This window comes from Strigops habroptila, chromosome 1 (genome assembly GCF_004027225.2).
Source record: "Strigops habroptila isolate Jane chromosome 1, bStrHab1.2.pri, whole genome shotgun sequence".
Classification (NCBI taxonomy): Eukaryota; Metazoa; Chordata; class Aves; order Psittaciformes; family Psittacidae; genus Strigops; species Strigops habroptila.
The window spans coordinates 155,110,306-155,133,569 of NC_044277.2; the positions used below are offsets into that span (position 1 = coordinate 155,110,306).

The following is a 23,264-nucleotide window of genomic DNA, read 5'->3' on the forward strand; positions in this document are numbered from 1 at the left end:
ACTGAATTATTCCTAGTGTATACCTCACCAAAAACATGTTTCAAAGTCTTAAAAAGCTAAACAAGTCCTAGCCTTTTAGAACTTACAAAATATGGCAAATGTTCTTAGCAGTAACTATCTGGTAGATAACCAAATGCCTTGAGTTACATTCTTACCTTTCAGCTTGACATGATTTTTTTATTATTATTTAAAGAACAATTTATTCTCCTTTGGGGGGGGGGGGATATAATTTATTGAGTCACTAGTACAATCAAGCTGGAATGTGAAATTCCTTCAAAATTAATGGTACTGGAACTTTTTCTGAGCAAGTGTCAAACTCTTAAAAATAAGGGAAGATTGAAGAAAATGAAAAACTACTTGTTCTTGATAAGCTTCCAGTCTTAACATCTGCAGAAAAGTAGTTCTAAATATCCCTCTATGGCTTAAGTCTGCCAGCCTACCATACAGTTATACAAAACTGCTGCTGTAATCTGGATGTCTGCGGGCTGCAAGGCAACTGATGTTTGTAGGCTGTTCCACAGCTCCTCTGGAGAAATTTCACAAGGAGCCATACTTACCCATTCGCCAGATTTGTGGCTTCTCTCATCTGGGCTATTAACCTGTTCACTAGATCTGCCTTTCTCTGGTTATAAACACTCACAGACTGCTGAACTTGCAATGGAACCATCTTCTCAAACAGGTCTGCAATTAAAGTAGTATAAATTACTCAAGTTGTACCGTGAAGGTAAAGGGACACAAGCGTCTTCACAGCTCTGTCATTCAGGCTGTACTACAGAGACTGATCTGAACAGCTTAAGATAATCTCCCCCACTCCCCAGGATGTCTTAAAAAAAACCTATTTTATTTCTACAGGCATTTAGGTTAGATTTCAGTTTTTAAGACTGAAATTAAGTTAGAAATAACTTAAAGGCATTATATTTAAAACAACTGTAGGATTACCAATCAGATTTTTCTTAAGGCTTCATTTTTAAGTTTGCTTCTTCAAAGAACAAAAATTAGAAAAGGAAGGGAGGATCACTTTTCAGAACTCCCCTGTACAGCCAACAAACTAACACTTTTTCAGCCTTATGGAAAGCCAGCAGCTAGGTTTGTTAAAATGGTACAATTTGATACCTTTCCCTCATATTAGTGTTCTTTCTGAAATTAAAAAGGCTGGTTTAATATACAAAATACAGCTGCTGAGAAGATATCAGAAAAATAAGAGAAGAACATATTGCAGATGATGATTTTCAAGCTGTGGTTTATTCTTCCAGCACTTCCATCATCAAGTAGTAGAACAACAAACTGGAAAAGACACATTCAAAAAACTGGAAAAGACACTTTCAAATAAAGCACTTTCAAAACCACTACTGTACACTCAATATTATTCCAAAGTAGAGGTTGACCATTTCATGGTACGAATGAACGCTGGTGGCGGTACCCAGGTGTCACGAGGTGACAGTGACCCTCTGCACTCTACACACTTCACTCACCAGTGAATTTCTGACTGAGGGGTACAACAACTGGAGTAGACTTTACAAGACTGGCTTTTCCAATGGACTCTAAATCCTTCAGGTCAGGAACCCGGTCATGGTAAATGAAGTCATTGTCTTTCTTGGCAGCTGTAAGCGCACGGTTGATTTTGTCAACCAGATCTTTCACATTTATATATTCATCATAACGAGACGCCACTGTTTTCACTAAGTCTGCTGCATGCTAAAAGAAATTTTTAAATACAGTTATAATTAAAATAACTTTTCTTCTCCTTTCATCTATGCTTAGGAAAACAGATGAGCTTCCCAGATAGCCAAGAAACTACTGCTAACACATCAGATCAATAATATTATTTTCTTAGAAAATATTCTCCCCTCTTACATATCAAAAAGAAAAAAGGAGATTTTACTCATTAAAATAGTGCATTGGGGAGAACAAACAAACAAGAAAAAAACCCCAAACAAACAGTAACCTCATTAATATCTCACAACAGTTTTACTACAACTCCCCAAAGGAAAAGCAACAAACAAATGCCAAAACTTTAACTACTCAGCATGAAGGGATACTTCCTAAAACACAACATGAAGAAAAATCATGGACACAAGTTAATTTACTATAGAACTTCACAATAATAGTAAATTTCACACAGCCAGACCTGTCATGGGTGAACACTAAAAAACAAATTAAATAAATATTAATATTCTATTACAGTGAAGTCCTAGGAGACCTGCAGAGTTGAACTCAAGAATAAACAGGAGATACACCTTCATCTACCACCCAATAATGCAGTCATAACATAACTGCTATTAGAAGCTCACATAGGCACCTCATTGTCATGTAAGCATAAAAAAACCCCCCATGTTTAAGGCTTCACTGTGCACTAAGTCAGTAGATGCACAGTGGTAACTTTCACAATGTCAACAGGAGAGTCTTCTGCAAGTCTCCCAGCTCTCTGCCTATCAGTAAACACATACTGCACACAGATCCTACAAGGTCAGCTGAAGCAGCATTTCATCTTTGTTTTATTCCCCCCCTGCCCCAAGGCATTTGAACAAAGTAGTTATTTTTAGCCATTTTCCCCCCTATTGTACTTAAAACATGAGAAGACCCTACTCATTACAACATCTATAGCCAAGTTCCTCTAGAAAGCAGATATAGAGGCAGAAATCTATAAAGTCTAAAAATACAACTGTTTGTATGTTTTTCAAAACTGTCACAGATTTAAATCAGGATTGCAGGAAAGGAGATAGGTTTAACCAAGCAGAATTTTAATGTTATGGGCACTTAAGAAAATGTATTTTAAAATCTGTTATATTAGCTATACTGCGGTAAGAAGCCTCTGCAAACGTAAACATGCAGACTTAACGTGTCAAGCAGTATCAAACTGCCCAAAAATCATTAAAATCCATCTTTACAAAAGCTGCAGACACACCTCTCCTCTTTTTAGCTGCTGCTGATTTAATTCATGTGAAAAACACGCTTTGCAGTTTTTCAGTATGTTTCATGCTCGGTTATTTGAATTTCAGGACTCTGAGCTAGCTTTTCAGGATTTAAAGTCCTCCCACATTTTTCAGAGCAGAAAAAACATTACCCACCTGTAACCTCCCAATTTCTTCACCAAATTTCTTCTGCTGTTTTGCCAGGATAGACTGATGATACTCTGCATTGGCCTGCATAATGCAGTGCTTTGCAGCCAGAACAGGAAACACCTCCTGGAAATAAAAATACTGACCAGGGGAAAGTCCAACCACATTAACCACCACAGACAACATGGGATGCAGGAAGAAAAAGGAAGAAGAAAAGGAAATTAGAATCACCCAATTAATGGTTTAGATAGGTTAAAATATTAGAGGTAAATGTCAGAGGCCGTGTGACTTTGCATGGATTGAATCCATTCTTTTTTTTCCTTTTTTTGACCTGTTGTTGCAAAATTCTGTGTCCATTATTTCAGATAAACTGTGATTTAAATTCAAGCCATGAAGTCGCAACATTTCCTTCAAAGATTAGAAATGCATGCATGTATTAGAAAGGATAGTTGAAAGAACACACCCAAATGTCCCCAAGACAAAGCCAAGACAAAATGTTCTGAGAAGGTGGGGGGAGAATATAGGCCTTTGGGGAGGGTTGTTTTGTTTGGTTGTTGGTTTTTTTTAATTCAACAAAGCAATTTTACTTAAAACAGCAGCAGGTCCATCAAGAAAGTAACTCTACAGTTACAAAAGCAAAGAAGAAATAAAGAGAACAAGTAACTACTGACATGGAAAGCAACTTAGAAGTCATTTTCACACTTATGTAAATGGACTTATCTCTGCAGGGGTAACAACCAAGACATGAAGAAAACATTATACTGTAGCCCACAGTGTGGGCATGGTCTTTGATTAAGGATTTGGCCTTACTGTTTCATTTCTTAAATCCAGGTGCACAGGAAAACCACAGTGATGCTTTAAACACCTCAGTATAAAAAGACCTGCTTCTTCGCAGATGTGCAAACTTGCTGCAGCCCCAGAAATAAAAACAAATCAAAGAGGGTAAATGTGAAGGTGTGGGAGGCCCTGCAACTGGAATCTGGCACATTAAATCAACCTCTATTTCACACTCCTGAACACGTAGCTGTTCTCAGAGCTGGTGTTAACTCATGGAGCCAGCAAACCTTACTATATCCTTTCACATAATCAGTCGACAGATTACTTTGCACCTGGAAAAGGGAGCAGATCTATGGCTTAGAATGGTCCACAACCAAAGACAAAGCAATGGCTTTATTATATCTCATTGCCTCTCAGAAATCAATCATAAGACCTAAGTGAGAAATTGGCCCAATCCGTAAAATGACACAGAATGCATGAGAGGAAATATGTGCATACATAAAGTCATCTAGCAAGCTGCAGCCAAGCAAGATATCAACTTAACCTTAAAAAACACCCCCCCACCCCCCCCAATACATATGAAAAGCCACTGACTGGCCTACAAAGGCATTTCTGTAAGGCATTGCTTACAAATAAAAATGCACACTTTTACTTCAGCACAGTAGCCCTTACTCATACAGCTCCTAGCATTACCAAGACTCTACACTGCGTTAGAAACCTGGGGGAGTGGGAGAAACACCACCTGACTTTTTTTTTCCCCCCTGAGGGAATAAAAATGCCTTCAACAAATACTTTGGCAATTGTTTGACTAAGATTGCACATCAAGTTATAGGACCAAACATCAACCACTTCCATTTATCACTGATAATAATATTTTCAGTATGTTTTCTGGTGTATTTTTAGTAAATCTAGTATATTTCATATCTTCTTTGTAACAAGAAAGACCTCTGCAATAGTTATCTTAAAGAGTTTTGAAACCAGTTGCAAATCAGGAACAAGGGAAGCTTCTCAAAAAAGCACTATGGGAAACAACCTCCTCCTTAACTAGATAGAGATTTCAAGAGTCCAAGAATATCAAAAGTAAGTAAATCTCTTACATTTATAACACTGCATAACAGATTTAATGTTATTTTATGATTTCAACATAATTGATACATTTGATACACTGAAAACCGGCTCATTTTTTAAGTACTTGTTATACAGTATATATTGAAAGAGTGTAACACTGTGTAACATCTTCCAAAACCAACAACAGTCAAATGAACACTCCGGACCAAACTGAGATACTTTACAAGTATCAAGATTGTTTTGGGGTGGAGAAAGAGAAGAAGGTAGGCAGAAGAACAGAGGACATACACTGACTTTCAGTCATGCTTTTCATGAACAGGTAAGCGAACAGTACCACTGTATTAATGCTGTCAACATGAGAGCAAAGGTCACATAAACACATTGAGACTAGAAGCCAGTTAAGCCCCATCAGGAAGTGTTAGTTTGAAAAACAGGTTTAGTAAGGCATTAAGTGCTAAGAAGGCATCCCTAAACGCCATCATAAACATTTCAAGTTCACTTTAAATGAAATGTGTTGCAAATAAACACACTTCATGTAATAAGATTTTACTTAAACAAAAACCAAAACCCCACACTATCTTTCACTTCCTAGATTCTTCATTCTATTTCAAATTACAGGTTCAGTTCCCTTAAATGTAGCAATATGTCAGCTTTTCTTGAGGATACACTTTAAGTGTATTTCACGAAACACACTGTAAACAGTTATTCACAATAATAGCACATCCCAGATTATTTCCATCAGAGTTACTAACCTTGGGCAAAGTATCTTTATATTGACATTGTTTGTAAGCATCTCCATAGTAATCTGCAGCTTGATTAGCTAGTTTAGCTATGATACCGTCTTTCATTTTATCTGGGGGAGGGGAGAAAAAATAAAGAATGATTATCATCAGTTTTTACAAGTGAGCAGGTAAATTACTTCAAACAGCAACAACTGCATTCTGAAAGTACAGCTTGACATGATAACTCAAAAAGGTGGGATTCCATTCTTCTCTCTTGACATCCAGCAGCAGTTTCCAGATTTTCTACTTCCATCATGACACTGAAGGTTCAGTCAGTTGTACAAGAAATGTCTGGGCAGCTGCTGACATAAATAACCACAGCTCCTCCAAGTGGTATCCACTACTTCATCAGAGCTGCATGTGCCTAAAGGCAGCGGTATTCCCTGCCTCACGTCCTCACCCTGTTCCTGAAGCCAAAACTGTTAACAGTTAACAGCTTTAAAGCAGGAACATGCTGGCTCTATCTTTGTCTCCTTTCATCATCACCTCTGGCCTGCACTAGCAATTCAGCCTTCCAAGAGAAGGCAGGCTATCAATACAAATGTCAGCCATCCACTCGAAATAGCAGCCCTTACAAACAAGCATCTTCCAATTCAGGTGACTTTCATGCACTGCCAGACTCATAAGCATGTGGGGGAGGGCATATGGGGAGATTAGGAAATCTGCAGAGTATGCTTAATTGCCAAAATTAAACCAAAAGAATTCCCAAGTGGTCATTCCTGCATAGTCACACATCTATCTACAGCACTTCAAGCATGAGCTATGATTGAATATATTTACCTTCTATGAGGTAAATGCCAGAAAGATCTTTTCACTGTGGAACAGGATTTAGATGACAGAGGAAGGGGTCTGAGATCTAGCAAATCATTTCTTTGTTAAAATGTTTCTGTCCAGTGCACTAGATAATTTAATAAAGTCAAACGAAACAAAACCTAAAAAGAGTGTCCTTCTAGCCCCACCTAGTGTGTGGTAGCTGCATCCTCCTTCACAGAGCCTGAGCTTTAAGGAAAAGAAAAAGACACTGGCATATTAACTACATTTCCCTTAACAACCTAAATATTAGAGGAGACTCATTTGTCCACGCAGACAGCTCCAAATAGATCTTTTGCAATCAGACGCTTTAGTTCTACTCACATAACTTTAAAATATCACAGCTACAACACAAGCCTTGAGATGGAACAGCCATCACATGCAGACTTAAAGACACTTAAAGACAGCATTAAGAAAGGCTCAGAAATTAAAGAATTGATGTGTAGTCATGCAGTGGAGTTAGATTTCACTGGCTAATTTGGGTTTTGCCAAACACTTACTTTCAACTTGTGAATAAACTTCAGTTCTATCAGAAATACCATTATCAGCTAGTTAGCTGCTAAACAGACTGTCTCACACAAAGAAACCAAAAAATTGCAACTAAGGTAAATAGTCAATACAGCAAGAAGCTAAATTTGAGTTTTGAGATTAAACTTTGAAGCATTTCCACTTGAAAAATAGGCTGTTGAAATTAATCATGCTGTCACACACAATTCTTCACAAAATGTCTTTCCTGCTAAGGGAAAGAACCTATACACGTGGCAACACCTACAGCCTCCATAGTCAGATGATTATTAACTTTCCTGTCCTTCTAACACTGGCAAACTTGTTGTCTTGGGAGCAGACACAAAAATCTTCATTTCGCTGGGTACATACGGTTTTGAATCAGCTTTGCTTTGTCTTTTTCACGTTTGGGTAAGAAGAAATCAAAGTGACAGACAGATCTATTTCTCATGCAAAATGAGGTTAAACACCTGGTTCTGCTCTGAAGAAAAGTTCCAGGCATTTGTTACACAAATTTATTTCAAAGCAATGTCCAAATAGCCAGAGACTAAAATAGTACTACCAGAATGATAAAGAATATAAACTTAATTTATCAGTTGGCTGGAGGACAAGAGTTTCTCCTTGAGATTCTCCTGAAGGCAGTAAGGCTACAAGAATTTTCAAGGATCTTCCCTGCGAAGAGAAGAAACATCCCAGTTAAGATAACCCCTGTCTTTCTCCACTATATTCCAAACAATGTGGGGAGAGAGCAGTTGGTGGTCTATCACATGTCACCTCTATGGCCTTAGTTATACTTTTAGATATCTGTAATTTCTAGATGCACAACCTCTTGTAAACACAGACAGAAAAGCAGAACAGGAAAGAGAAAGAGATCTTGTACCAAAGATTGTACTGTTCCACAGGAAAATTCTTTCAAGCCTGTATTCTTTAACAGTTGTATTAAAATATGCAGCCTCCGAATCATTATTTCACAACCAGCCTTTAAGTTAGGGACATAATTTTTTGTTCTACCTGCAGAATTTCATTTTCCAAGATAAACTGGGCATTCTCAAAGTTAGACTTTGTCAGAGTTCCTCTGTTAAAACTAGGAGCAAACATATTTTGTTTCCCCTAAACTCTTCGGAAGTTTCCTTTCTTTCCTAGCACAGTCATTTCTTTCTAAATTCTCAAGAATTCTAAATTCTCCCCAGACAGGGGAGGAGGGGAGTAGTTGCAAAACCCCTATGAACTGTTTCTAGCACCCTCAGTTCTTTTGGAGAATGTCTTGTTCTCAAGGGGGAAAAGGAAAAAATACAAACCAACAAAATCCTTCCTACATATGAAGACTAACGGTTTTGGACATAAAAAGGAAAGGCAGATCGGAAAACTGCACTGTCAGGTGAGCCTTAGACAAAAGTGGCACCTGCAGTTTGCGTTTAATGACCTGCAAGGGTGTGGGGGGAGGAAATTCAGTAAAGGCAAAAATAATTTCTGAAAGGCCCTTTATAAGCTCTTAATAACTTTACACACTTGTAAGTTTTTGTGGAAGTTGTGATGAGCACATGAACATAGATGCTGAAGATTAAAATATACCTCTTGTAGCTTTCAAAAAAAAGACTTCTTGGGCTTGAGCCAACATTATAAGACTAAGAGTTCCAGCTGTGTCTGGAGAGATGTCCACTGTAGGTTCTCGATTCAATGCTGACAAAACCGTGTCTTTAATGTGTTGGAAAGCACCACTTGCAAACTAAGTAAAACAAAATTATACATTACCATTCATGTTTCCAAAAAAGACTTTCTCTCTTACAAATATAATGCATAAAACAATTTAAAAAAAAAAATAAAAAATAGAGCTTTTTTGGTGCATCGTCTCTTATTTATTGTTTAGCCACTAAAAAACAATTCTTTGTTCTTGGAATCACTTGCACCGATACATTTATCAGGATGGACAATAAGGAAAGGTTTATTGGTTACACCTAACAACAAAAGAACATGGACATTTTAATGCATACCATAAAGAAAGATATTTTTACTGTATAACTTCTTAAAACTAAAATTTATACTAGCTAAAATTATTAAATCTTAAGCTGAAGGTTATTAGTTACCAACACGCTTGGGGGAAGGGGCATGGAGAACTCTAGGGGATTAAATTCTTCCAAACTGGCAAGTAAGTACTTAGCCAACCACCTCTGCAATTACAAGGGAGAAAATATGCGTATATATTTATGTATGGGTATATACAGCTTTAAAATTGAGATACGTATTTGATATTCTAAGATTAATTATTCTGAATTCCTAAGCATAAGCACGGAGCTCTGTACCTGATAATGCTTAGCTGCAGTTTTTAGTCCTTCATCATTATCTAGATTCTGTTCTGCTGCAATCTGGCTTGCCAATGCTCCACAGTTGAACAAAACACAGGTCTTCTCATACCCCAAACTTGCCAGAGCTGCAATCAAGATGGACAGTTACCCACACTGTTAAGGCCATAAACTTCAGCACTCTAGCACCTACAGATGAGGCCAATGCTCTAATATCTTTGAGATATCAATAGTTTCAAGCCAAAACAAAGGAAAACAAGCAAACAAAAAAGCCCCAATCATACTGAATTTTTCATGTTTGAGGTCATCCTCACTAGGAAAGTTTTACATAGTCTAATGTAGTACTTCCACAAAATGTTTCATGTGAAGAACTACAGAAAGTGGCACAAAGCATAAAAGCGGCAGTATAAAAATCCATACAATACAGAAAATAATTTGAAAGTCTTTCTAACTCAAGTGCAGCTTTTTGCTCCTGAAGATACAGAAACACAAGCACTACTGAAAGATAATCTGAAATATGAACTTGCATGCATTGATCAATTTACAATAACTGCCCAATTACATGCTCTTACTGTATCCTGACTGCAAGATTAACTACCCTTCTCTCATTGAGGCCGAAGACTTTTGCATGCTCTGTGTTACTATTTATTGCAATGCAGGGAATTTTCCACCTCTCAAAGCTATTGTTTCAGATTGAAAACACTGACAAGTATCTTGGCTATACACTCACTGAAACAGCTAAGGATTTACGTAATTAAAACTTGTGCTCACTAGAGAGCAATGTAGCCTGTCCAGGCTCGACTCCTGTAGTTCTTCACAATCCCAGAGGATGGAGCCCACACTTCTAGAAACAGTAATACCTGAACAGGAACCATTTTGAACCTAGTAATTGCTTTCAAAGGTTATTTGCTATATGCAAGCACTGGGAAATCTAAAGACTGCAGGTATATACTACTGTTAAAAGTGTTTAGATGCTCATCTTGGAGAATACAGAAAACTCAGCTAGTGAATTTTCAATTTCTCAAACCCACATACAATTTCTAAAGTTATCCTCAAAACATTAAAGTATTAAAAGGGTACATTTGTTTCATTTCACTAATATCCAGCCTCCTTGCACAGCTACAGATTTATCTAAAGATCTCTGAAGTTTCTATGTTAGCAACCTGCACCAAATTCTCAGACAAGTAGCTGTAAATCTGGCATGCCATTCTTCCCGTTGTGTTTCTGAGTGAAAAGTGAGTTACACAGTCACTGTATTTCTGCAAGATAATAGTAATTTATCTAGATCATCTCTCTTCTGTAGTTTATTTTCCAGATTTTTTCTAAGATGATCTTGTGCAACTTAATACGTCATTCGAAAGACTGAAACAAACACAAAAAGAGAAAGAAAATATGGCTTTAAAGTTTCTGAAGTGCAAAATTACTTTTTATGTAATTTATGTAATTAGTTTACACTCTGGATAGCATCTCAAGTGTGATTTACAGTAAGAACAGCTGTTTAGCAATATAGATTTTCCTCAGACCTGTTTATAGCTCTACCTATTAACTTAAGACAACATATTTCAGATTACATGCCATGCTGTGAACTGGGTCACTGTTCAAGCAGCCACAGTATCTGTCAGCTACCCTTGTGATACAGACTTGGGATTCAGTGAGAGTTGGGAAGGAAACACTTTGCCACAACAGCAGGAGCCAGAGCTCTCAAGTCACAGCCCTGTATCTCCGCCGCATGGAAGTTTTAAACTAAATTTCAATCTGGATATAGGATTGAGGAACAATGACACATGACTGAACAGCTCCTCACCTAACTCAAAAGGATTTAGTCTCAGTTTCTCCATTGACAATTGTTCCAAATCCATTTAATGATCCTGATTTTGCAGTGCAAAGTTGTCCCTATACGACTAAAACAAATCATAGACTCAAAATTCCTTACGTTTGCAGGAAACAGATGCTTTTTTTCTTTCCAAGCATTCAAATCTGTATGAAAATATTTCATAAAGAAGTGGTAGGAAAATCCTTTCAGGGCACTGGCAGATCCTTCCATTCTCTTGAACACAATGTGCTATCAGACTAGGTTACTGAAGCCATCACTTCCCTTCTTCCAGAACAGACTCACCCATTCCCAAGCACATCTCGTGAGGATCTTACTCACATAGAGGAGTAAGAGCCAGATTACCAAAACCTACTACTGAAACTTCATGTTAACTTGAACAATTTCGATTAATGTCAGTTAGGGCTGCTCCCAGAAAAAGTCTGAGGAGCAGACAGCACAACTATTGTCAGACTGCACACCTATTTGTGCCTCTGCAAAAAACAATATTGAATCTCAATTTTATAGAAATTCTTTGCATTTACTCATTACCAATGGTGAAGTGATTAATCTGTTACCAATATAGTTGACATATTTGAAAGCTATGTTGAGAATACTAGAAAGACTATTAACAACTCAGTGATATAAAAACATTCTCTAATATCCTGAACACGTGCACTTTCAGTATATTCACATACCCAATTTGGCAGATCCTCCAAAAAGTGATCCTTTATCAAAAGCATCTTTCCATGTAAATGTTACACAGACCTGAAAGTTGTGAAAAAGAAAGACCTTGATCTCTCAGACTAAATATGAAATCTTCAGAAAATATCCCAATTTCACATAGTTATAGTTTTATAATCTAATTGTGTTAAACAATTCACTTGTAGCATCACAAACATTCTGGAAGTTTCAGAAAATCATTAATAATTATTAAAAAAAAATAAAATAAAAAAATCTACATTTTTTCCTTCCTGATAAGTTTGCTCAAAACATTTCAAGCCGCACAGAGAGAAATTCTCAAAATAATGTTTCCGCTCTGCTCAAATTGTGAGTGACAGATAAATTTCTTTCCAAACCAAGATATTCCTCTCCCAGTAAGTCTGATGGTCTGGTATAGTCACAACTAAAGGAAACCACCCAACGAGGCAGTTTCCACTGTTCCAAACTGGTAGCATATTTGGAACTGGTTTGTAATACCAAAATTCATTCATTTTTTGAACATAATCAGGAAATGCACTTAGGAAAGACAATTCAGGCAAAACCAGTGTGGTTTATGTTACCGTTCCAGGGTATATTTCACACACAATGCAAATACTTCAAAGAATCGGCTCGAAGTTCCACGATTTGATTCCTTATTCAGTTGATCAAACTGGTTGTACACAACTGGTATCAAACCAGAAAAGATAGCAAAATTGCTTGTTTTAAAATGGTTGGGGAGAGTAACTTCAGAAAGGGCACAGTACTGCTTGGTGATGAATTTTCCTGCACTAGCATTGTAGCTAGAAGAAGTTCTGGCCCTCGACTGTTCATTGCTGCTTCCACTGACGACTACTTCCCTCTGATGGAACAGTTTACAGCACTGCAGAACTTTCTCTTCATGTTTTCCAGTCTTCCAGATCACCATACTGGAACGTTTTCAACACTAACAACCAAAGCGCAGTTCTTGGCTACAAGTGAATGCAGAATGCTTGGCTACATGCAAAACCCAAGTCAGCTTGAACTGCATTAAAACTATTCCCTTACTTGTAACCAAGTCCAAAAGAAAGTTTGTCTTTTAATCATAACGTTACCATTTAAATATGATTTCATCAAGAAAGAAATGTAAATTCTGCCCTATTTGTAATCACTTCCAAAGAAAAGCTACATCTTTTTCTACCAAAATACAGGAGCCTATAGATCTATTCCAGTCTTCATCTGAGGAAGACTCCAATGGTCAAGAGTTAAGCTGAATTTCTCCTTAGAGATAGGATTCTGAAGAAACATGGTAGGAAAAAAGGAACAACTTAATTTTTAGATAGATACGATGTTCACTATGACATTTGAGATGCAGAGGCAGGAATAAAGTGGTAAGCTCTTAAGTGGTTTATTCTGTTAGGCATTGTGAATAAAACACCTGTACTACTTCAAAAAACAGCCATTACTTAAGGTTTTTCCATAGAAATTACGTTTTTAAAAGCCTTTAGAACACAGTATCAGATAGACTCCTTGGAAAAAGCAGGGCTGAAGAGTAATCAGCACAGCACAACTCTTTCCAACCACTAGTCAAAGGCAAAACGTTTCCAAATCTGTAAAATGAAGATAACTATGGCCACTAGAGGTAACATTTCAGTATAGAGTATATGTGAGCACTGACTAGAAAAGGAACAGACATTACGAAAACAAGGCTCAAAGAGATTAAATGCCTTGCCCCATCGCAGTACCGTTCAGGGGATTAGGTACAGGCTTGGAAGTCATACATTGTAGGTGCCGTGATTCTTTAACGACTTGATAAGTCTTCTTACCTGATTTTCAGAGAATGGAAACTTTGGTTCAATTGAACACAGCTGATCATAGTATCTACAAAAAAAAAAAAGGGAGAAGAGCTATTAATCAAGTTAAGAGTTTTGTTTCTTACACTGGCATGTAAAGAAAAGGGTGCGAAGTGCAAAAATCCCACACAGAAGTTGTGAAGCTCATTCATAACTATGGAGGGTTTGCAGGACAGGCAGAAATTCTGCCTAAAGGGAAGCTTTCAACAGAGAAGTTCAGAAGGAGGTAATCTTTCACAGATAAGGTGAAACCTTGTCTCAGTGAGAAATAGAAGAGTATCACAGATGAAGCTGACCCATTCCACTTGCTGCTGGAGGGTGAATTAGAAAGAACGGCACACCAAGGAGTCCCTGTATACATACAGGAGGGCAAAGAGTACAGCAGACATTGAGTCATGCTGCAACAGCAAATTAAATACATATTTAACAATGTTAACAAGCTACGCTGCACTCTTGATCTCAACATTATATCCCACTCCTCTACAATTTCTGACTCATCTGTTTAAACTTCAATGTCTTTGAAATAGATGCCGTTGCCTTGCACAGTATCAACTGGAGAGCCTAGCCCTTGATTACTTGATACTTTACTTGTAAGCTTAGTTTTCATTATATTGTAGCAGTCACAGTGAATTAAAACCAAAACATTCTCTGTGCCAGTATTTTGTCTACTCATAGTGGAAGATGTTTGGGAAAGAATGCCCAAAAGATAATACAGCAAGTATAGGATAGCACCTCACATAGTCTATCCAGGCAAGAGTTAGCAATCCAAAGTTTTCCTGACTTGTACCCTCCACCTGCACCACTTGTTAAACATGACAGGCTGGATGCACAACAGAAAACCTTTAAACTGCCAACTGCTGACAACAGGCAATATGTAAAGCCTGTTTCCTACTCTATCCCTGTAGCACTTGCCATACAGGCATACACCCAACATTACCTTGGTCACATTCCTTTTCTAAGAATTTATATTCCCAGTATACAAAACACATTGTAGTAATGAGTTTCAGTCTGTGAAACAGGGTGAACATTGTTCCTGTTTCCTTACATTACATTATTAAATATTAATCACTATTGATCTAGACATGAAGCAGATGTACGAGGTGTATGTTCTGCAGGCAATAAATGTTTAAAAAGTCAAGCAGCATTTTTAGAAGTCAAATACATCAATAAAAATAATGTTAGTATATTCTTCAGTGGATTGTATCTGCCAGTGTACATAATACTACCGGTTTCTACTTCAGTCACTGCAATTTAAGACACAATATATTAAGCCTAATCAAAAGCTACAATAATCTGCAGCAGTAACCCAGTAGGACTTACACTAACAATTGAGTTGAAAGAAATTGCTCCTAAGGTTAAAAAGAAAAAAGCCTGCAGATATTTACTGCGAAGGCAGTTTAATCAAGATTAACTTTTACTTTTAATAGCTTACCAAGTATGTAAAAGGTATAGTTAAACCCCTAGGACTGAAGATCCCTGCAACCGATGTATTTAAACACCCTTCCTTCACTGACTTCAGCTGGTCTCAACACAGTTTTCATGGGCTATCACAAAGAAAATGAGATTTTTCCACGCTTTCTCCTCCTGCCCCAACTGAATTTGTTAACCAAAAGCCACTAATAAAGCCAAGTTGTCTTCCCACATTCCACAATTACCCTGTCCTCATCTGCCAGGAGGGCAAGGCCAAGAAGCAAAGCTTGTCAAATGTCCGTGTGAAGTTGGGGGCACCTAAGCCTACGCATCAGCCGTTTGCAACAGACTGTTCTCTGTATGCCAACAGAAGCACAAAGAAAATAAGCCAAGGAGGTGTAGGTTCCTTGCAAACATGCACATTGCTGCATTTAGCATCAATGAACACCAGCAACACTGGGCTTTTTGTCTGGTTGGTTTTAAACAAGATTACAACTTAGGTTACTATTTTTGTTACTAGTTTAAGCATGTGATGTCATTTCTTTTTATTAAGGAACTTGAAATTCTCTTCAAGATTTGAGAGCTCTTTAAAACTGTGGAGAAAAAGAAAGGTAAAAGAGTTTAGTAGATAAACATATATAAATATAAAGGAATACATAGACTGAACATATATAAAATGGCAAATGAAGATGTTAATCACAGTAGCTTAAAACTAGCAGTAAAGAGACAGAAATAAACATTGAAGGAAAGGCCTCATCTGATGCACAAGCCAGATACACACCGAAAGAGGATGGTAAACATAAAGGCGTCATTTAAAAGAAAATTTACAGTAATCTAGCTATCGATACACAAAGAACAGAAGTTTTCATGCAATACAGATGACTGTTGGGTGTTTGGCTGTGCCAGTGATGAGCTACAGAAAGCCATGCAAACATCAGCTACCTGAGTTCTAACAGCTATCAAAGGAAGGGCAGAGGCCAGCAACACAGATCTAGTTCTCAAAGAACAACTTGCAGCAAAACAGGCATTACACACTCCTAAATGCTAGTAAAAATGAGTTACAGCACTCAAGTCGGAAGTCAAGGTTTAAATTAGAATTTAATTAAAATATATGTATTACATTAAGAACCTCAAATCCTGTTCCTCCTTCCAAGGATCAGAAAGGAAAATCTCTTTCAAAAGAACATAAAAGAGACCAAGATCTCTCTTTGCTTTTCTAGATAAGGAGTTCTGAACCCCAGCTGGAAACCAGAACTACAACTGTCAGCCTTCAAGAGATTCTGACTGTTCAAAATAAAGCCACACAAACAGTCCCCCTTTTTCCTAAGTTTTCCTTTTTTTAAAAGGACTACAAGAATTGCTGGTAAAGTTAAAATACCACCGCCCCACCCCTCCAGAAAAAGGAAATGAAGTCCAGGCTACCCTTAATATTAAGAAAGGCAGCAAGGAATCCCTTCAAGCTGTAATTATACTCAGAAGAAAAAAACCCAAAACCACCACCAAAACCCACAACACTAAATCGAATCTACTATAACAGAATTTAAGGAGAAACATCTGTACCAAGTTCACCTACGTCACCTTCAGAGCACTCAGACTCTCACTAAACAAAGCAAGCTTGGAAGCAGGCTGAGGTCTTTCCCAGTTGCACTGTGCCCCTTTTCATCGGGCATCTCGAACACCTGGCCAAGAGAAGCATTTGCCCTCCGCAGTCGAACAGCAGCACACCATGCACTTTCGAAGCTTTACTGCTTCCTGTTTGCCTGGGAAATGGGACTGCAACCAAGTTCATTTCTTACTGCACATAAAAGAAACATGCAGTAACCAGTCGGCAAAATGAGGCTTCTAAAGATCACAAAATTGTGGGCAAATCCTGGATTAATTAGCAGAAGATTAAGGCCTCATCTCTTAACAGTTAGTGGTCTGCAGCACTCTACAGGGTATTATGGTCTATAAAAAGCTGCAAAGAAGTAAATGGATGCAAAGGGTATCCACATCGTAATTAGCTCTTCCAACCTTACTTCACTAACCAGTTTTAAACTCCAACTCGAATGAAAATCTTGCTAAAGTTGTTACTTAAACATGACTGAGTACAACTCTTAAACAGCAACAGGAAAATCTGGGAAGTTGGAGAGCTAAGTGAATTGTCAGGAGAAACGCAGGGTGCTCAGACACTTACGCTCTTTTAGCCATAAACTCAGCTGGATACTCCACACTTCAGGGTGTGCAGACAGTCTGACTTTTTAAACTGCATCTTACAGAGTATTAACAAGAATTTATGTCAGAATATTCTTACAGAATAAGAACAAACTTTTTCCAGCAACTGCAATATAAATAGTCAGACAGGGGCAAACCACTCACACCTTGTTAGAGATACGGGAAAACACACATCTGATCAGTTTCTCTAATTTACAGTTAATTCAGACCTTCATCTTATCTCACTCCCACTGTAAAGGGAACAAGTATTCTCAAAGGATACAATTTAAAATGCAGGTGCTTTATCAGAGGAGCTTCTGTGTAGCAGAGAACTGCATGTGGAATTGACTCAAAAGGAAAACTGGTCATTATGCAATTGCAAGTGGTTTCCCTTCATTATTCAGAGAGAAAACCTGAGCTGAAGCTGCGTGCTGTGGCTTGAATTAATTTAATGACCTGCTGGCACCCAGAGAGGGAGATCCCACTCAGCCCCTTGGCTTTCAGCAACGCTACTTTGATCCGTTTTTGCACTAGCTCTGATGTTCATCTGACCTTCCACTGAACTCACCCAAGTAGCTCACTTGTATGAGTGAGCCATGTACACCTTCTGCCTCCCAGAAATGCTGCAAGAGAAGGACCAGAACTGAAGAGAGGGCAATGTAGAGCTGTTAGATAGGGTGATGTCATACAATGTGGCTGGGCCAAACAGGGATTTCAGCTAGAAACTAATGACAAACCTGACGGGCACCATCAGCAGAGGAAGCTCAACTCAAGCATTCAAAGGAAGATACAAACATGCCTTTCAATTCGGGTAGCAGAGTCCCTCCTTCACTTCAGGGGCTCACTATCTCCCTGACCTTCAACAGGCATACACAGCAGTACCTTCAAATGCATACGCAGTAATAAACAGGAGTAGAACAAGAAACTAAAAAGATACTGTAAAACAAGATTAGTACAATCACAGCTTCCATAGCCCAAACACCCAACGCAGGGTTGATAAGCTCAAAAAACATCAGCAACTCATTTTACAAACCTTGCTTTCTTTTTAATGTCACTTGTTCCTTTTCCATTCCTCTTCAAGTTGATAAATAAGAAATTTTAGTGAACACCAGATGTATTTCCACTTCTCATGCTATTACAGACACGTCTACCCCTACTAGAAAATCCCTCTATCTTTTTTCCTTCTTAAAAAAAGATAAAGTTGCTGTCACTGTGTAAAAACTCACATTCTGTTAGTGCAAATCTTTGCTCCCAGCTTTGCAAATGGAAGTGTGTACTTAGTATGACTCCAGCAAATGAGTCACAGTGGCATCAGTGAGTAGATGAGCTACAAGAAATGGGCGCAAAATATTTCCAACACAGAGAAACAGATCAGCGGTATTACCACAGCAATACTGCAATCCATAGATGTTCTACAGAGATAGGAGAGAGTGCTTTTGTAGCTGATGGAGCAGCTAGCCCTACAATATGCTTTATGCAGTTTGCAGAAGGTACAGATTAATCTTAATGTTCCTCTACCCTGTGATAATTCCAGCACAATAGGGGCACCACTAAGTTTTCCAGGAGCAAACTAAGTGTGCTAAGTGGAAAATAAAGATGCAAATACGTTAAGAACACAGAAAAGGGAAGGGAAACATACAGCAAATAAACAAATAAATAAAGCAAGCTGCCAGCTCTACCAACAATATGTGAAGCAAAAGGCACACCTGCCTTCTTTTTAAAAGCTAAACCAGTCTTTCTGCCCTTTCTACCTAGACCCAGCAGCGACAGGCAGATTACAAACACGAGCAGGGGAAGCTGGCCGGGACAAGGCCTCCTATCCGCGCCCCCAACACCCAAACACCCGAGAGACTCGGGCTCGCGGCGGGGAGGCAACCGGCAACCCACAACCCACAGGCCTCCGGAGCCGGCCCGGCAGCCCCGGCCGCTTCCTCCCGGCGAGCCGTCCGCCCCGCCCCGCCCCGCCCGGGCCGCCCACACCTGGGCCCGCCTGCACCCGGCTCCGGCTGCGCCGAGCCCAGGGCCTGAGCCCGGAGCTGCCGCCAGGGTCCCCCCCGCAGTGCCCCGCCAGGGGAGGTGCTCGCCCGCCCCGCCGGAAGCGGGGGCAGAGGAGCGGGATGGGGGGGTTGGGGGACGGGAGGCCCGGCGGGGCCTGCCCCGGCCCGGCCCTACCTGAGGAGGGTCTCGAGCGCGCTCTCATGCTTGTCGAGCGGGCGGCCGAGCGCGCTCTTGCGGAGCTTGCTGAGCTCCTCGGCGGCGCGGCAGTGCTCGGCCTGCGCGTCGCCGCCCGGGTAGCTCTGCTGAATGAACTTGCAGAGCGGCTTGGCTAAGTCCACCTCCGCGGCCTTCTTCAGCTGCACCGAGATGAAGTTCGTCATGGCCGCCGCAGGGGGTGGCGGGCCGCGGCCGTCCCCGCAGCCTGCCGCCTCAGCCCGCACCGCGGCCCTCGCACCGCGCTTCCGGGATCGCCGCGCGTTCCCCGCCGGCGCGTCACACGCACGCCCCGCCCTTCCCTGGCGCAGGCTCGGCGCGGCCGGTGCCGCCCTCGGAGCCGAGGTACGGTGGCCGCGTGGGAGCGCCTGGGCTGAGCCGCAACGGCTCGGTAACGCCCCGTCGGGCCCTTCCGGTGGGGCAGCGGGTGCTGGGGGAGGGCGGTACGTGGTAGTGGGAGGGCGTTGAGAGCACGGGGAAGGGAGCGGAGAGCTGGCGTGCCGCCTCTGGGTCAGCGCCGTTTAGTGAAAGACGTGACCGCGGAGCTGAGCGGCGTTAGGGGAGGCTTCGCCGGCCGGTAACGAGAGCTCTGGCGCGCCCCTGGGAGTAACTCGGTGGTTGCGGACGCCGCCACACTCGCCGTGTGTTGACCCGGCCCGGCCCAGCCCAGCGCGGGCCGCCCGCGGCTGGTTTGCCTGAACACCGACACGGGACGTTCAGCCCATGCGCTCCCTGTCTTCGGCCACCCGTTCCGGGTCGCTCAGGCTGTAAGCCTGCTGTTTTACAACCCATGTGCCCCGAGGTGATGATACCATGACAAAGAGTGGTAAAAGTGCTTTTAAAATTACGTGAAAGGGTTTGTTTCCCGTGTGACCGCGAGTTCAGCTGTAAAGTAAAGCCGGTAATCTCTCTGTCCTGCCAGTGTACTGTACGAAGTACAGCTCTCTTCTGTGTCATCTGAGGAAGGGCTGAAGAGGAGAAGGGTAGAGCCTGAGAAATGACTCCTGGCTGCTGCTGTCGTCGCTGAGAGGGGCAGATCCTCCCGCAGTAGCCGTGCCTGTGCACGGCCCGGAGATGCTGTGTAATATCTGCACAGGCAGAGGGAAGGGAGCGATGGAGTTGTCCTTGTTCTGCTGCTTCCTGCCACTTTCGGTGGGGTTGGAGTGGTGATCCTTGAGAGACTGGCCAGGTTGCTCCTATTGCAAACCTTTGTTACATTCACCAAAAAGTGAACATGTACGTTAACAGTTCCTTGGTGCACTCCTGCCTGTGTTAACACCCAGCTCCATTTCTCACAGCTCAATCAAAACCAAGTAGTAGTTGACTTAATTTTACGCTTTAAAAAGTACATATTCGTATGGTACAACGAGTACGGAAATGAATATAGAAAGTAAGCTGTCCTGCCTTATATGCATGTGAGTTCCTCACTGCTTTTATTTCCCCAGGTTTTATTGCCTGCATGCACTTGTAAGCGTTTGGTCTCAGCCTGAGTCAGCCTTGCACTGACTGCACTTTCCTGTACCAGGCAAAACCTCCGCTCTCACAAGTTTAGATTCTGATTAGACTTAAGGTACAGTCAGCTGGGGAGTTGCCTCCCTGTATTTCCAGCATCAGGACCATGCAGGGTATAGTTATCCTACACAGCATTACAAGGTCCTTGGCTGCCTATATACGGAAGGTGGAAGCCATCAATACCTTCCAGCATCACAGTCGTAAACACGGAAAGGGTGTGGAGAGGGAAGGGCAAAAACTGCAGCTGTGAGATCACAGTGCTACTTTAGAGCCATGGTGACCTTCAGAGGGCTGCTGCTTAACAAATGCAAGGGCTGATACTTTGCACTCCTAAACCTTCCACCAACACAGCACAGGAATTTCACTTTGGCTCAGAACAAGTTACCAGACCTGCAAACACCTAGGTGGTTGGCTTCTTTCCCACAGATTTCTTCATAAATTAGTACTCCTCCGAAGGATTTGTTCCAATTATTACAATTATAGTATTATGAGCAGTAATGACTTTTCTCCTTGTAACCTCTGACTAGTTAAGTGCTATTTCCTAATTTAGAGATGAGGAAGCCACATAGTAGTTACCAGTTTGGGGGGGGGGGTATAATCTACATCTTGTGACTCAGTCCTGTGCTTTAAACAACAAGCCATGCTTCCTTCAAGAAATTTGTGATAGTATCTAAGGGAACCACTTTAAAACAGGTTTTTCCTAAAATGTTTGAAGCAATGCAGCGTAAGCAGGTTACAGCCATATTTAAGCTTTAACAGCATCCCTGATGTATTTTAGTGTAGGCAGATCATTAGATCTCCCCAGTTTTCCTCTTTTTTCCTAAACAACCATTCCATATACATAGATGCAAAAGCATTTCTGAATGATTTGCTTTCAATACATGAACTGGCTTGTCTGCATGCTTCGTGGGGGTTTGTCTACCATTTTTAGACAGAAAACTTTCCACTGAACTCTGATGTTCTATTTTATGCCTGTTTTCTGTTCACAATTTCAGTGTACAGGTGTTTCGTTGAAGCAGGATTTTATTCTTAATTTACTGAATTTTATTCTGTAGATTTTGATCCTGCTGCTTTATTTGTAATTTATTTGCCCTAATTGGCAAACAGCTGCTATACTAAACAAATGGAAAACCAGCAAAAGGAAGTGGTAAGGCAGCTAGTTGGCTATTTCATTAAATCTGATGGTCCTCTTGCACAAAGCTTCATTTAATCACTCAGATCCAACCCCATATTGATACTCCTAATATAATCTTCTGGTGACACAGCATAAGGACCAAGTTTTTATCACCATTATCTTTTGACCATGAGTTATAGGAGTGATTATCATCAAATTGCCAAAATGAGAGAATGCAGAAAACAAGTTGTATGTCAGAAAAAGCTCTGATTGAATCTAAATAACCCATCTGGTCCTGCTGCCCATTTAGAAGAAAGTGTAAAATTCGTATGTCCTATGGATGAATTTTCTCCCTACAGTCCCTAATCAGAAGCAAAAGGAAGAATTCCGACCATTTCCTTCACATTCGACACTCCTTTACTGTTAGTTTCAAAATTTAGAGGAACTATTAATCATATTTTCCTCAACTTTAATGTGCGTTTATATAGAGTTCTGTATTTCTCATAGGTGAGGAGGGACCCGAACCAGAAGATACACTGATAGCAAAGTCAGCTGGCAGAGGCTGTGCTTGTCCTTGTAGAGTCTCATTCACAGGAGCACTAGATACTGCATCCTCCTGCTGTTCCAGTGCTAAATGAGACAAATACCTCTTCAGTCTAAATTCCAAACATGATACAGGTCAGGATGAAGAAATGAGAGGCTGGAGAAGGGAGAGAACAGGCCTAAATCAGTACCATCAGTACACTGACTGAGGGTAGATGCTCCTGTGCAGCAGTAATTACAACAAAGTTGCCTTTCGACCACAAGCTAGATAAGGATAGTGACTGTGATTTTTGCTTGAGGAGGGGGTGCTGCCAGAATGGTCTAGAATAAGAAGGGCATCACATGCATAGCTGGTGGCACAGAAAAGAGTTTCGTAGATGAACTAAATTGTAAGCAGGTGCTGAAGTGACAAGGTTAAAGAGAAGATTGAGGTGAACTAATATGAACTTAGATGAGATGTTAAAGAGGGAAAGGTTACACAAGGCCTGGAAATTGTTGACCCTGGTAAATAATTTTACCTGCTGCATTGTGGATGGATTAGAGCAGAGCAAACAGGGAATCCAGCCAGCATTTTCCATAAATGGTTGCAGGAATATTCACTATTAGGCAAATTAGAATGTGGCCGAGAATTTTCCTCAAG

General features: G+C 40.5%; 1 protein-coding gene across 2 annotated transcripts in view; it reads right to left on the reverse strand.

Moving 5' to 3' along the window:
* PDCD6IP (programmed cell death 6 interacting protein) overlaps positions 1–19,769 on the reverse strand; it is a 31,439-nt gene extending 11,670 nt beyond the window's left edge. The window contains exons 1-9 of one of the 2 annotated variants that reach the window (XM_030483365.2): positions 19,417–19,769; positions 13,615–13,669; positions 11,809–11,878; positions 9,301–9,428; positions 8,573–8,726; positions 5,657–5,757; positions 3,069–3,185; positions 1,473–1,695; positions 558–681 (exon numbers count right to left, since the gene is read on the reverse strand). In XM_030483365.2, coding sequence (XP_030339225.1) covers positions 558–681; positions 1,473–1,695; positions 3,069–3,185; positions 5,657–5,757; positions 8,573–8,726; positions 9,301–9,428; positions 11,809–11,878; positions 13,615–13,669; positions 19,417–19,622 — 1,178 coding nt within the window. In that variant the 5' untranslated portion in view covers positions 19,623–19,769. Of the gene's footprint in view, positions 1–557; positions 682–1,472; positions 1,696–3,068; positions 3,201–5,656; positions 5,758–8,572; positions 8,727–9,300; positions 9,429–11,808; positions 11,879–13,614; positions 13,670–19,416 lie in introns of both variants that reach the window. The other variant, XM_030483355.2, reaches the window with a different exon arrangement.
* Positions 19,770–23,264: the final 3,495 nt, after the last annotated feature.